This window comes from Gorilla gorilla, chromosome 6 (genome assembly GCF_029281585.2).
Source record: "Gorilla gorilla gorilla isolate KB3781 chromosome 6, NHGRI_mGorGor1-v2.1_pri, whole genome shotgun sequence".
NCBI lineage: Eukaryota > Metazoa > Chordata > Mammalia > Primates > Hominidae > Gorilla > Gorilla gorilla.
The window spans coordinates 150,028,132-150,042,495 of record NC_073230.2 but is presented as its reverse complement, the minus strand read 5'-3'; the positions used below and the strand labels follow the sequence as shown (position 1 = coordinate 150,042,495).

The 14,364-nt window shown below is 40.1% G+C and overlaps 1 protein-coding gene and 1 long non-coding RNA gene across 6 annotated transcripts in view; one reads left to right on the top strand and one right to left on the bottom strand.

The window, feature by feature from the left end:
* The window catches only part of LOC129523585 (uncharacterized), a 135,387-nt gene extending 128,080 nt beyond the window's left edge, over window positions 1-7,307 (bottom strand). Inside the window, exons 1-2 of the long non-coding RNA XR_008667115.2 lie at window positions 6,187-7,307; window positions 5,110-5,228 (exon numbers count right to left, since the gene is read on the bottom strand). This is a non-coding gene — a long non-coding RNA (uncharacterized lncRNA). The remainder of the gene's footprint in view (window positions 1-5,109; window positions 5,229-6,186) is intronic.
* BRAF (B-Raf proto-oncogene, serine/threonine kinase) overlaps window positions 1-14,364 on the top strand; it is a 212,593-nt gene that overhangs the window by 1,142 nt on the left and 197,087 nt on the right. For 2 of the 5 annotated variants that reach the window (XM_055346424.2, XM_055346426.2), the window contains exon 1: window positions 7,340-7,711. The exons of 1 other annotated variant lie outside the window; for it this stretch is intronic. In XM_055346424.2, the coding sequence (XP_055202399.1) occupies window positions 7,568-7,711 (144 nt within the window). In that variant the 5' untranslated portion in view covers window positions 7,340-7,567. Of the gene's footprint in view, window positions 1-7,339; window positions 7,712-14,364 lie in introns of those variants that run through there. 2 more of the 5 variants (XM_019031132.4, XM_031013519.3) reach the window with 1 other exon arrangement.

Genomic DNA, 14,364 nt, shown 5'->3' with positions numbered 1-14,364 from the left:
CTGCACTCCAGCCTTGGCGACAGAGGGAGACTCCGTCTCAAAACAAAAACAAAAACAAAAAACACACACAGAAAGAGAAGTTCTGGTATCTATAAAAGTGGGGGTACTATTAGATATGTACTCTTTAACAGTGTACTGTATTTAAAGCTCTCCTACAGTAATGATAAATGTTAAAACAAACAAAAGAAATCTAAGACTGTCATTGTTCAGATTATATAAACAGCCTAGCACAGTAGCTGGCACACGGCACACAGTAGCTATGCAATAAATATTTGTTGAATAATTGAGGAAATAAAAAAATGGAACTAGGGGACACCATAAAAATATTTTAAGAAGAAACCAGGAAAGGTTTTGCTGTAAATGTTTATAATAAAAAAAGTGTGTTCCATATAAACACTTAGAATAATATACCTATATTTAATATATGGGAAAATTCCTACTTGATAGGTAGAGATACATTACAAGGTCTTATTAAAACTTGATCAAAACCCATAAAAAATGTTGTCTTGGCTGGGCGTGGTGGCTCACACCTGTAATCCCAGCATTTTGGGAGGCTGAGGCAGGCGGATCACCTGAGGTCGGGAGTTCAAGACCAGCCTGACCAACATGGAGAAACCCCATCGCTACTAAAAATACAAAATTAGCCTGGCGTGGTGGTCCATGCCTGTAATCCCAGCTACTTGGGAGGCTGAGGCAGGAGAATCGCTTGAACCTGGGAGGCAGAGGTTGCAGTTAGCTGAGATAGCACCATTGCACTCCAGCCTGGGCAACAAGAGTGAAACTCCGTCTCAAAAAAAAAAAAAATATTGTCTTGCAGACTCTTATTGTCTATGAATCATGATGCAACACGGTTTAATTCCAAAGTATCAGAAAACAAAAAGCATTTACAAAGTAGATTTATCAGGAATAGAGTTTAGGCAGATAATGCAACAAGAAGGTAACAATACAATAGTAACAGTAATAGATACCTAACACGTTGTTAATTGTCTGCAAGAAACATTCCTTTAGAAACTCAATACAACATTTTATTACCATAAATGTATATTATTTTTATATTACAAAAGAAAAATTTCTTTCAGATTTTTTTGAGAAAATTTCAAAAATATACAGAAAACTTAAAACATAGTATTACAGGGCCAGATGTAGTGGCTCGTGCCTATAATCCTAGCACATCAGGAGGCTGAGGCAGGGGGATTGCTTGAGGCCAGGAGTTTAAGACAAGCTAGGGCAACACAGTGAAAGCCTGTCTCTACAAAACATTTTACAAAATTTAAAAAAGAATAGCATTACAAACAATTACTATATCCTTCATCTAGATTCTCCAGTCGTTTTTCTTCCCCAATTGTTAATATTTATCACATTTTCTTTATTTCTCTGTCTCTTTTTCTGAACTACTTAAAAATTGAAGACATGATATTTCATCCCTAAACACTACTTCCTCATAAAATAAAGAACATTAATTAAATTAATTACCATTAACTCAAAATTATAACTTGGTATACAGCCCATATTTAAATTTCCCCAATTGTCCCAAAAATATCCTTGTAGTTTATTTTCTTATTCAGGATTCAGTTGTTTCATGCATTGTATCTGGTTCTTACATCTCCTTAATCTCTTTTAATCTAGAATAATCCCCTCTGCTTGACTTTTTTGTTCCTCATAATACTGAATTTTTAAAGAGTTAGAGTGATTTGTCTTGTCCCACATTCTGGATTTGACTATTTCTTTATTATATTCAGGTTAAGCATCTTTTTGGCCCAAATACCTGCACTACATAGGTGATGCTTCGCACAAGCACTTACGTAATGTTGAACTGTATCCCTGTTTGTGATGCTAAATCTGTTAGCTTGAGGTGACTGCCACATCTCTCCATTTTAAAGGTAGCATCTCCCTTTGTAATTGATAAGGTCTGTGTGATGGTACTATGAAGCCATGGGACTGTCCTATACCTCAAAAATCTTTCACCCAATAATACTTTTAGCAACTCTTGATGGTTCTGATCTGGAGTAGTTTTTATATTGGCGGTCGCAAAATAGTCATTTTTCTAAATCCATCATTCATTTTTTCTATAGTAACTAGAATTCATCCTTAAAAGAAACTTCACTTCTTACCTTTCTTTCAACACTTTTCTTTCACACAATCTCTTTCTCTCTCTCATTACTATGGACTTATGGATTTAAAATAATTAAATATATTGCAACCCATTCCTGTCATTATTATTTCTTATCTATCTATTGTCCCATTTTGGACCAATGGGGGTCTTGTAGTTGGCTCCTTTTGACATGACCTAGTAGTCTTTAATAAAGTCCTTGCTCTCAAGTATACCAAGGCTCGTCATATGCAAGCTCAATTTATAAATTTCCTGCCCCGGATCTGGCATCAGCCATTTCTCAAAGGAGCCCTGGTTACTTTTAGTGGAGAATGGCATTTCAAAATCAAGATGCAGGTACCAGGTATACTTATTGTTACTCCTAAGCACCCCTTTCAGTGGGCAGAGCTAAGAATACATGAATACACACAGACACACACACACACACACACACACACACACTCCTATGTTCATATTGCTACCTCAAATTCAAATACAACACCAAAGCATTCTTCTTCAATTTCCCTTGTTCTATATTTGTTTCTCACTTTTTCCACAGTAAAAACCCTGATTCCCAACTTTAACATATGTACTTATTCAGTTCTATTCCACAATAAACACAAAATTGTTTCAGAATTACAAAACCAATATTGCTATCAATAACAAACCTTCTAAATAAAGTTAAAGATTTACTTGTAGTTTGTTTTGTCCAAATTTGGTTGCAAGAAACCAAATTTGCAAGGACCAAATTTGGAACGGTATTCAATTTATAGGTCTATGTTTTAAGAGGAACATTGAAAAGAGTATACAGCAAGAAGAGAAAATGCTTGGGAGAGAAAATGCTAAAGCAAACAGTTTCCTTCAAACACTTAAAAGCAGTTACACAGAATAAGAAATAGGCTTATCCTGCGTTCCTCTAGAAGGCAAAACTCAGACCAGAATATAGATGTCATAAAGAGGATGATTTCAATTCAACTTCAGAAAGTGTTAGAGTTGGATGCACTATATTAGTAAGGTCCCCATCATTAAAGTATTTAGACAGAGTCTGGAATTCCACAAAGGGGTTTCTGAGCATTTCTCAGTGGGAGAGTTGTGCTGAATCAGCTCTATAATTCTATTTTCTGTTCACACCCAAATAGCTTCTGGAAGCAGCCCTCCATTAAACAATACAGGAGGTGTTGTTATTCATAATAATCACCTTGATTCATACAGAAAATATTGAACTATGATCAGTTATACATCATTGAATCTGGTTGGCACTGCAGAAGCTTCCTAGAGGCTGCTTGCTTGTTTTCCAGTACTTGATCATATCAGTGTGGGATCAGACCTGGCTGGGCAGGCCTGGCTGGCTGGTGGGACCCTCCAGCATCCATTATAATAGAATGCAGGATTCGAGATAGAAATGCTGGTAGGAAATAAACTTGTGTCCGGGGAAGAAAGGGTCAGACCTGGCAGTAAAGCTCTGAATAGTGTCTCAGTCATCAACTGAAGCAATGCTTGAGCAGTACCTCTCACCTAGATTTGTTTTCCAACTTCCTGTGAATACATGAATGCCTTAGGGCGAAAGGGGATTTTGAAGAAAACCTAAAAGAGCTGTGTTGATTAAAATGTCTCTAAGACTTTAGAATGCAAGATAATGCTGCTTTGATGCCCATATGGCACATTACAACACAAAACGGAGGTGTTCAGTTTTGGCTCAGAATACACACCAGCTTAGTTCATTATGGGCTATGGGCTGCAGGGACACTGTTTTGTGTAGAGTGTTTCAGCACATCAACACTGCCTATGGCAGCACTGGGGGTTTGGGGGAGGTGCTCAGAAGACACGCTGTGTCCAATGGCAAAGGACTTGTATCTATTTTTGCATGCAGTGGAGGCCTCAGAAGCTGAAAAAAGAAGGTAAGGGCTTGTTCATTAGCATACTGTATCAGTCCATTTTCACACTGCTGATAAAGACATACCCGAGACTGGGCAATTTATAAAAGAGGTTTAATTAGACTTACAGTTCCACATGGCTGTGGCTGGGGAAGCCTCACAATCATGGCAGAAGGCAAGGAGGAGCAAGTCAATGTATTACACGGATGGTAGCAGGCAAAGGGAGAGTTTGTGCAGGGAAACTCCCGTTTTTAAAACCATCAGATCTTGTGAGACTCATTCACTATCATGAGAACAGTGCAGGGAAGACCTACTCCCATAATTCAATCAGCTCCCATGGGGTCCCTCCCACAACACATGGGAATTCAAGATGAGATTTGGGTGGGGACACAGCCAAATACTGAGATGTGTCTTGGTGATTACTAGTAATAAAGAAGAGAGAAAGTTGACTGGTGTAGAACGCTTTGGAAGAAGGTTTGTGTGCGGCTGCAGATAGCCAGTTTATTATTTTAAACATGACCTGTGGTGGTTTTAAAACATGGCTGTAAATTCTTTGACACTTCATTGAGAAGTGGGCTCTATATCCCCTCTCCTTGAATTTGAGCCCGACTTAGTGACTTGCTCATAATATAAAATGATGCAGCAGAAGTCATGCTGTGTGGCTTTGGAGGCTAGATCATAAAATGCAATTCAGCTTTAACCTTGTTTACTGAAACACTAGCATTTGAAGCCCTGAGCTGCTTCGTAAGAAGTCTGACTACTCTGAGGCAGCCATGCTAGGAGGAAGCTCAGGCCATATGAAGAGTAGGTTTAGGTATTCTGGCTGACTGCCCTATCTGAGACCCCAGCTTCAACCACCAGCCATGTCAGAAAATATGCCTCCAAAGGATTTCAGTCTTCAACCATTGAGACACCCCCAGGCATTGAGTCTTCCCAGCTGAAGCCCCAGACATCATGGAGCAGAGATAAGCCATCTTTGCTATGCCTTGTCTGAATTCTGACTGAGAGGGTAATTTTATATTTTTCAAAGGGTGAAAGTATAATGTTTGATCCTCACAATGATAGTTTGGCAGGTTGGACTAGCATTATTATAACCTTCATTTTATAGATTAAAAAACAAAACAACAAACAGGGATTTAAGCTTACCTGCTTTAAGATTATATAGCTAAGGTGTGGAGTGCTGATGCTAAAATCCTGATCTTTGGACTCCAAAGCTTATGCTTTCTCTCGTTTCTCATCTGGATACTGTAGGACTTTAGAATGGCCTAAGGAAGTAAAACAGGATATATCCAGAATTTTAAGGCAAGGTCAGAAAATGTCAAATGAGTAGAACGCTAAGAAGAATCAATATTAAATGGATGAGACCAGTCATCCTGTGGAGAAATAATCATGGAAGATCTGAACTACAGATTGATACTGACAAATAAGGCTAGAATTCAAAATGGAACCAATGCGAGGAAAAAAGCCTTTAAAACTTTTAATGTTATAAGGAAGTGTTATAATGATATAACATTTTTAGCAGCTAATTTTTTAAAAATGAAATAGGACAGTTAGAGAATTAACAAAAATCTTGCCAGTTGTGTTTCTGATGAAAGGGTGATGAAAGGGGAAAAGGTGCCATGACTGGCTAATGGTGCTATTTCAGTCTGCTTCTAAGTATGTCCTTATAGTAAAGAGTGCTTCAGATTAGTTTAGCTTGATGACATCATCCCTTGTGATCATTTACTCTACATTTGCCAAGCCACTTTTTGATTTAAATTTTTTTCCTCATAGAAACTTTCCTACTTGGAGGAGAATGTGCAATGAAGTTAACAAAGCATACCATGTTCATGTTTTTTTTTTTTTTTTTGGAGACAGAGTCTGGCTCTGTTGCCCAGGCTGGAGTTCAGTGGTGCAATCTCGGCTCACTGCAACCTCTGCCTCCCAGGTTCAAATGATTCTCCTGCCTCAGGCTCCTGAGTAGCTGGGATTACAAGTGTGCACCACCACACCAGGCTAATTTTTTGTACTTTTAATAGAGATGAGGTTTCACTATGTTGGCCAGGCTGGTCTCAAACTCCTGGCCTCAGGTGATCCACCCGCCTCAGACTCCCAAAGTGTTGGGATTACAGGCGTGAGCCACTGCGCCCGGCCTACAATGTTCATCTTATAGGTTATATTTTTTCAATGCAGAAGAATGTTAGTATTCTCATTCATCAAGCAGCCTCACACAGCATCCTTTACCTGAGAGTAAGCATCAGCTCCCAGGCTTACGGTGACCCTAATCAATAAGAAGACACCCTGTTTCAGAAGTCAGTAGGACACCTTTCTATTTCTTGAATCATCCAAAATACAGTAAGGAGGTCGCTGGTGACTTCCCCCATGATGGGAAGTACTAAAAGGCACAATCCACTTAGTTTTTCATGACTTCATGTTTAGGTTACTTTGGTGATTCACTCCAGGCCATTGGGAGCCCACAGTAATTGTTTCTCATTCCCGTTTCTCTCTTCCTTAAACTTTTCTTTTCGAATTATTTATTCTTTATTAGATCCATGTATTTTTAATAATGAATTGAATTTCATTCTGTAATTGGGCTTCTCAAAGATAATTGACCTCTTCTCTCCCAATTGTTTTCATGCGTATTTTGCAGAGAATGCTTGGAATATTCTGTTCATGAAAGGCACAAAGTACATAAAATATTCTGAGTGATTTTCTTCAAAATAAAAATGATTAGTTTTGATGCTTCAGATGTCTAGAATGCTATGTGCCTTGTACAGGCCCTACGGCATGGAAACTGCTCAATTTATATTTGTTAAATGAATGAATCTGGAAAACGAAAAATACACGAAATATTTTGTTCCTCAACAATGAAGAGAAAGCTTTCAGACTTCCATTTAGACTCGTTTTAACTGGCTGAATTCTTCAATGAAAAGAAAACACGCGTCGCACTGCTAATTTAGCTGTTCCTAAATATATTTCCATCAAATTCTGCTTGGCTGTTTCAACCTTGGGGTTGAAGTTCTTATTTTGATGACACAGAGACGTTCATTGCAGTGGAAATAGCAAGTAGTATTGGCTTCCCCGCCTTCCTCCCTCTAGGATTTCAACTTCTCCTCCTCGAACACCAGCCCTGCTCTTCTAGTAAATCCCACATTACAGAACAGGCTGAGGACGGAGGAGACAAGAGGAAAGTAGGAAACCGGAGCCATGGAAACGGCGGAGCGGAGGCAAAGTGTGAGAGCGCGGGTGGTTAGAAGGGAAAGAACCCTCCCCGGACGACGGCGCGAAGGCGCGCCTCAGATTACGTCACGCACCGCGGTGACGTCACGACCGTGACACGCGGGTGACGCCGTTGCCGCGGCGACTTCTCGTCGTCTCCGCCCCCTTCCCCCGCTCCCCCCGGCACCCCCGCCTAGCGTCCTTCCCCCAATCCCCTCAGGCTCGGCTGCGCCCGGGGCCGCGGGCCGGTACCTGAGGCGGCCCAGGCGCCCTCCGCCCGCGGCGCCGCCCGGGCCGCTCCTCCCCGCGCCCCCCGCTCCTCCGCCTCCGCCTCCCCCAGCTCTCCGCCTCCCTTCCCCCTCCCCGCCTGACAGCGGCCGCTCGGGCCCCGGCTCTCGGTTATAAGATGGCGGCGCTGAGCGGTGGCGGTGGTGGCGGCGCGGAGCCGGGCCAGGCTCTGTTCAACGGGGACATGGAGCCCGAGGCCGGCGCCGGCGCCGGCGCCGGCGCCGCGGCCTCTTCGGCTGCGGACCCTGCCATTCCGGAGGAGGTGAGTGCTGGCGCCACCCTGCCGCCCTCCCGACTCCGGGCTCGGCGGCTGGCTGGTGTTTATTTTGGAAAGAGGCGGCGGTGGGGGCTTGATGCCGTCAGCCACCTTCTCGGGCCGGCTCCGCAGGCTGGGAGGTGGGCATCGCCCCCGCGTCCCTCTCCGTCATGCAGCGCCTTCCTACGTAAACACACACAATGGCCCGGGGGATTTCCCTGGCCCCCACCCCAGATGTGGGGATTGGGGCAGCGGTGGTTGAGCGGGAGGCTATCAATAGGGGGCGAAACTCAGGGTTGGTCCGAGAAGGTCACGACTGGCTGAAGTATCCAGCTCTGCATCTCTGTGGGGTGGGGGCGGCGGCGGCCTGGAGGTGGAGGATATAGGTTAGTTGCTGGGGCTGAGACCACAGCCCGAGTTACTGTCGCGTGTAATTCTTACATGGTCGTGGGGATGATGGGGCTCATCATTTCCTCTCTCCTCTCCCGGACTGCCCCCCTTCTCAGTCCGCTGCCCTTTTTCACTTTTCTATTTGGGGATTTCTCTTCACCTGTTTTACCCAGCAAATTATTTTGATTTAGTCTTTACTTTTTCAACCCTAAATCGCAGTTTCCGATGCCTTTTCTGGTCTCTGGTCCTCTGTTCCTAATGTTTGTCAGCGCTCTGTCGCTGATTGGTAACCCCCATTCTATTCACATCTACCGCCCGCTCATTTTCCAGTTGTCGGACCTGCCTGCCTTCTAACCCCAGCTCCCACTTAAGAGCATTTTTGCACTTCTCTTACCCTGGTCCTCTTGAGGCTCTGTACTTCATCTCACCACTCCCTAACATTGTTGTCTGTTGTTATCTTCACAAATCCTCCTGGACACTTTGGAGCTACTTATTTTCTGAGCCCAGAAGCTGTCAAGATTCCATCAGGTTTCACTTGGCTCTTTTCGCGCTTGCACTACTGGCACTTTTTGGCTAGTCGTCCATTGTGCATTCACACCTCTTTATTCCTACCCATTTTTATAGGTCTGATTGATTTCTTAGTGTTGTCCTCCTTTTTGTCCTATTTTTTTTTTCCTTTTCCTTTTTCCTCTCCAGTCCTTGCTTCTCTCAGCCTGTTTTTGCATTAGTCAGCCTCTTAGCACTGTGTCAAATTATTTACGTTTTGTTTTTTATTACATAAAATTTATTACAAATATTTGGTATTTTATTACAGAAAATAATACACTATTATGCTTTACAGATAAGATATGGTATAATAATTGTGGTTTACAGTTATTGATTAGGTAATGTGACTTACTCTGTTGACTTTGCTCGAAGTTCTCTTTGCTACTTACTATTAACATCTAATTTCTCAATTCTCATAACATCTCATTTTCTCTGCAATTTTTTTTTTTTTTTGCATCATCTTTGGAAATTCATCCAATATGCTTGCTTTATTCAGCATCAGCTTGTTTATGATAATGTTTGTTTTCTACTCTTTATATCATCTTTGTCTACATGCCCAAAATGTGTTCTGTACCATCATTTGATCTGTTCTAAAATTTCTCATTTTTAAGTTTCTTAAAATCATTCCACTCTTCAGTCTGCATTTTTGCTTAGATCAGTTTCCTCTCATATCTGTTCCTTTCCCCCAGCTTCTTGATTTCTAAGGAGAAAGCTCTTCTCTACTTCAATTTCCTAGTTTATTCTGTTTCCCTTGTTTCCAGTTACCATTCATTTTGCCTTGTTTCCTGGCTTTTGGTACTTAACTTTCTGAAGCTTCCTCTTTTCTTCTCCACACCTCCACGTTCCTTCTTATTTATAAACATCTTTGTTTCCGTTGACATGGAAATTTATTTTTAGGATACATTGTTTTTAATGGATAAATACTAGGGGTCACATCTGCTGTCTGTTTTCTCCAGGAATCGGATATGCCTTTGTCTTAACCAGGCACAGGTGCCTCTGGATTTTATTTTACTCTGTAATAGATGTGTAGTTTTGTTGAATTGTATCTTGTTTGAAGACTACTACAGAGTGGAACAATGAGTGAAGTAATGGGTAGGGGTTATGAAATCGTAATTCTCTGATTATAAAATTGTTTATATTGGGAACTTTGTTGCAGAGTTATTAGAACCGTTTGCAATTCTGTAAAGAAGGCTTTTGTGAAGTAAAATCTCTACCCTTCTATTTTATTTGAAAGGGCCAGATTGTTTGGAACTGTACCCCCTGAAGAGTCTGATTTAGTAAGTGAGAGCGAGGGCCATGGATTTCTGTATTTGGCACATGTCTTGAGCAGTTCCCATGTACCAATCCTTGAGAACCTCTAGGCTAGCTGAATTTAAGTATAAATTGCCAGTAATTGGAAAGCATATTCATATCTTCTGAAACTATAAGGATACTCTCATTTTACTTGGTTAAAAAACAAGTGTTTCCTACTGTCCTCTTTACCCAGGTTTTAATGTTTAGTGGTGAACAGTAGTTTTCCCTCTACATTTTCTTCTGAACTGATAATAAATGTATTTGGCTGGGAGGGTGACATTGATTTAAAAAATGTATCTCTTGAATGTAAATATCAGTATTACAGATGATAAAATAAATTCCTCCAAGAAATAATTTTAAATTTGAAGTTGATATTCGGTGGAAACTGAAATGTGCTGTGGTCTTTTATTTGAAGTCTTCCTTACATTCATTTAAAGGGATCTTTTACTGCAAATTACATGGAAAGAATGAAAAGGTTTGCTTGTGTGTAATGACACATTTTATTCTGAAGATTTATTTTACCTAACAGTAAAATGTAGGTTTTTTTTTTTTAAATAAAAGTTTCACAGAGGGAAATTTCATCTAAAAAAAAAAAGTCTGATTTCAAAGGGAAAGCAAGTCCTTATCAAAAATTAGAAAACTATAAGTACAAAAAGTAAAAAATCATCAGTAATTTTGCCACTAAGATATTATTACTATAGACATTTTGGTGTATTCCATCTGTTCTTTTTTAATGCTTTTATAACACTATGTAGTTTTGTATTTTTAAAAAACTTAAAGCAAAAATTTCTACGTATTATTAGACATACTGTGATTTATTTAACTAATCATTTTTTTGGGGTGTTAGGTTGTTTTTAATTTTTTACTGCCATCAAACATCTTGAACATAGAATGTAGATTTTAGTCTTTAAAATATGTTGGGAAATGAACAAATTTCACATCCTGTATTTGTAGTATTAATACTTTGTAGGTGCTCAAAATAGAATATTCTGGTAAATGATAGGTGCTTATTAAATATTTATCAAATGAATGTACTTATACTTTTGGCTTTAAACATTTACATCTGACCATTTATATTTACCTGATTTTTTTTCTATGGCCATATGGTATGAAATAGTGTATGGTATAAATTAACCATATGGTATAATAAATACATTTTTTTAGGTGTGATACCAGAGTGATATTTATTAACTGTTCTTCCTGTGCTGTTTCTGTAGAAGGGAGCTTCTCACAATTGCATTACACTTACAATTTTATTATGTTCTGTTTTCAAGATCTCTGATCGTCAGTCTTAAACTGTTTGATTATGATAATGTATTGACTAGGGAATATTCTGGGATATAATCTCCTTTATAATGAGGTCCACTGTATTAAAATACATCTTTGCGAGCCACACCAGGTTGGATTGCATCATAACCCTGAAAAGTGGTATTCTCATTAATGTAGGTGCTTGTGCAGTTTTGGCTATTGCTGTTAATACTTATACAGATATATTCACAGGTGCCGTTGTGGCAAAAATCATAAAATAGTTGTTTGTCTTTGGTATTTCTAGTGTTCACTTTCTATATTATTTTCTCTCTCCTTATTTACTGAACTCCCTTCTTTAGGCATCCACTCACTCCTTTTTCTGTTTAGAATATTATCTGTCAGTCATTTTATATGTTGGCCATTAAAGGAATAAACTGTCAGTAAACAGCTAAGAAAGGAATGTTGGACTGGGTGCTTGAATCCTTGAATGTAGTAAATGTGAGTGCAAACTTGATTTAATTGTACATGTATTTGGATAATAGGCCAGAAAAATTACATTAGGGTAACAGGCTAGAACAGTCTGACTTTTCTTGTTTTTCTATCCCTTGCTTTCTTGATTAGGATGAATAGGAGGTGGGTCTGGATATAGCAGCTGGAAACCTGTGTTCCATGAGTGATGGGGAAGAGAGGGAGGGAATAGTTTCCTTTGATTTTTGGCATTTTCTAAGACCTGATGCCCACCTTGTCAGAGAATGCGATGACTACTTTTGTGTTCTTCCTTTTCCCTTTTTCTCCCAATTATAAAATTGTTTTCTCTTTCAGAACTGCAGAAGTGCATTTTGTTTCTTTGACACTTTGATGTTAATTTAGCTGAATACCTAGTGAACATTTTGTGTCATAATCCCCTTGTTTTATGAAATCCAGTATGGTCTAGTCACCTTACATTTCTGCCTCATATTGTCCTTAAGCCTTTTTTTGTCAGTAGCTCTTACTAGATTTTGTCTTCATCAGAAGTTAAAGTGTTTTAAGTCCTTTACTCATTCTGTTTGTCTATTTTAACTTACATTGGTTATTCTGTAAAGTCAGATGTGGCAGTAGGGCTGGTCGTGGTGGCTCACACCTGTAGTCCCAGCTACTTGGGAAGCTGAGATGGGAGCATCACTTGAGCCCTGAAGTTCGAGGCTGCAGTGAGCCATGATCGCACCACTGCACTCTAGCCTGGCAACAGAGTGAGACCCTGCCTCAAAAAAGAAAAAAAAAAAAAACTTGCTTGTAGAACTTCTGAATTCAAAATAGGTGGGCCTATTTGGGAGCTTTTCTGTTTTTAAGGTGTCAAGTACTGCTTTTTAAAATCATAAGGTTATGGATAACTTCATGTTAGTGTAAGAAGAAAAATATAGCCTCATTTGTTCCATTTCTTTCTTAAATTTTTTGTTTTCATTGCCATGTTTTTATTTTTCGATTTCAATTTTTCCAACCTAAATCACTAACATACTTAATTAGCATGGTAATCAGAAGAAACTCTTTAATACAGTCTCCACCCTAACATTAAGCAATTATTTTTCCCCCCTACCCTCTGAGATTATTTTTGTGTCCATGTTTTCTCTTGGGCTTAAAAAAAAAACAAAACTATTATTCTTATTCCTTCCTGTATCAAGACTATGCATATAGAGGGAACTCGATGCCCAGTAACTTCTTTTTCTGGGCCCTGGTGATGTAGAATATAAAAATTGCTTTGAACTCAATTAACTTTATATCTTCTGGAAGCTCTGTAACATCAGATAAAGCATCGTTTTCATTCTTGTAATGTAGCTGCAGTTCCTGACAGCACGTTTGGGACAAATGTACTGTGGGACGGTGGTTTTCAAAGTACGCCAGAGCTCTAGGAGAATTTTTCAAAAACATTCTATCACTGTAAATAATAATTTTTTTTTTTTTTTTTTTTGAGACGGAGTCTTGCTCTGTCTCGCAGACTGGAGTGCAGTGGCGCGATCTCAACTCACTGCAAGCTCTGCCTCCCGGGTTCACGCCTTTCTGCCTTTCTCCTGCCTCAGCCTCCCCAGTAGCTGGGACTACAGGCGCCCGCCACCACGCCCAGCTAATTTTTTGTATTTTTAGTAGAGACGGGGTTTCACCGTGTTGGCCAGGATGGTCTCGATCTCCTGACCTCGTGATCTGCCCGCCTCAGCCTCCCAAAGTGCTGGGATTACAGGCATGAGCCACCACACCTGGCCAGAATAAAAATTCCAAATTGCACTAATGCATATGTGAAACTGTTTTTGTCTGTTTTGTAGTTTTAAAATCTTCATCTATAATAGTACCTGGCACATAGGTACTAAAATATTTGGTGAAAGAATTAGTGAATAAAACCTTACTGGATATGAGGTGATCTGATTTTCTATAACATTCTATTCTTTTTTTCTGCCGGTCACAAAATCACCTTATTAAATTGACAGCCAAATTGGCTGCAACAGGCAGTTTGAAAAACACTGTTTTGGGGTTTCAAGGACCTTCTTCAGAGGTTACCCCAGGGCTCTGTTTAGTGCCTCTATACCAGGGGCCCCCAACCCCTGGGCCACAGCCTCGTACCTACCAGTCCATGACCTGTTAGGAACCTGACTACACAGCAGGAGGTGAGTGGCAGGCAAGTGAGCATTACCGCCAAAGCTCCACCTCCTGTCAGATCAGCAGCAGGAGCGTGAACCCTATCAGAAACTGTGCATGTGAGGGATCTAGATGGTGTGCTTCTTGTGAGAATCTAATGCCTGATGGTCTGAGGTGGAACAATTTCATCCTGAAACCCCCTCTACCCCCGTCCATGGAAAAATTGTCTTCCATGAAATTGGTCACTGGTCCCAAAAAGGTTGGGGAGTGCTGCTCTATACCATAACTATTGAAGTTCTTCATGTATCTGCTTTACATGTTAGTTTCCTTGAAAAAAGGGTTTTATGGCTGTAAAAATTTTAGAGCTACTATGTATGGAAGAGAGGTTTGTGCTGGCATAAATCTTCTCAGGTATCATCTGTGTAGAAAATTTCAACAACTTGTGTCTTAAGGCAGAGGTCAGCAATCTTAAGGGTCAGATGGCAAATATTTTAGGCATTGTGGGACATACAGTTCCTCTCACAATTCCTCAACAATACTGTAGTAGCTCAGAAGTAGCTAATAGACAATATTTAAAC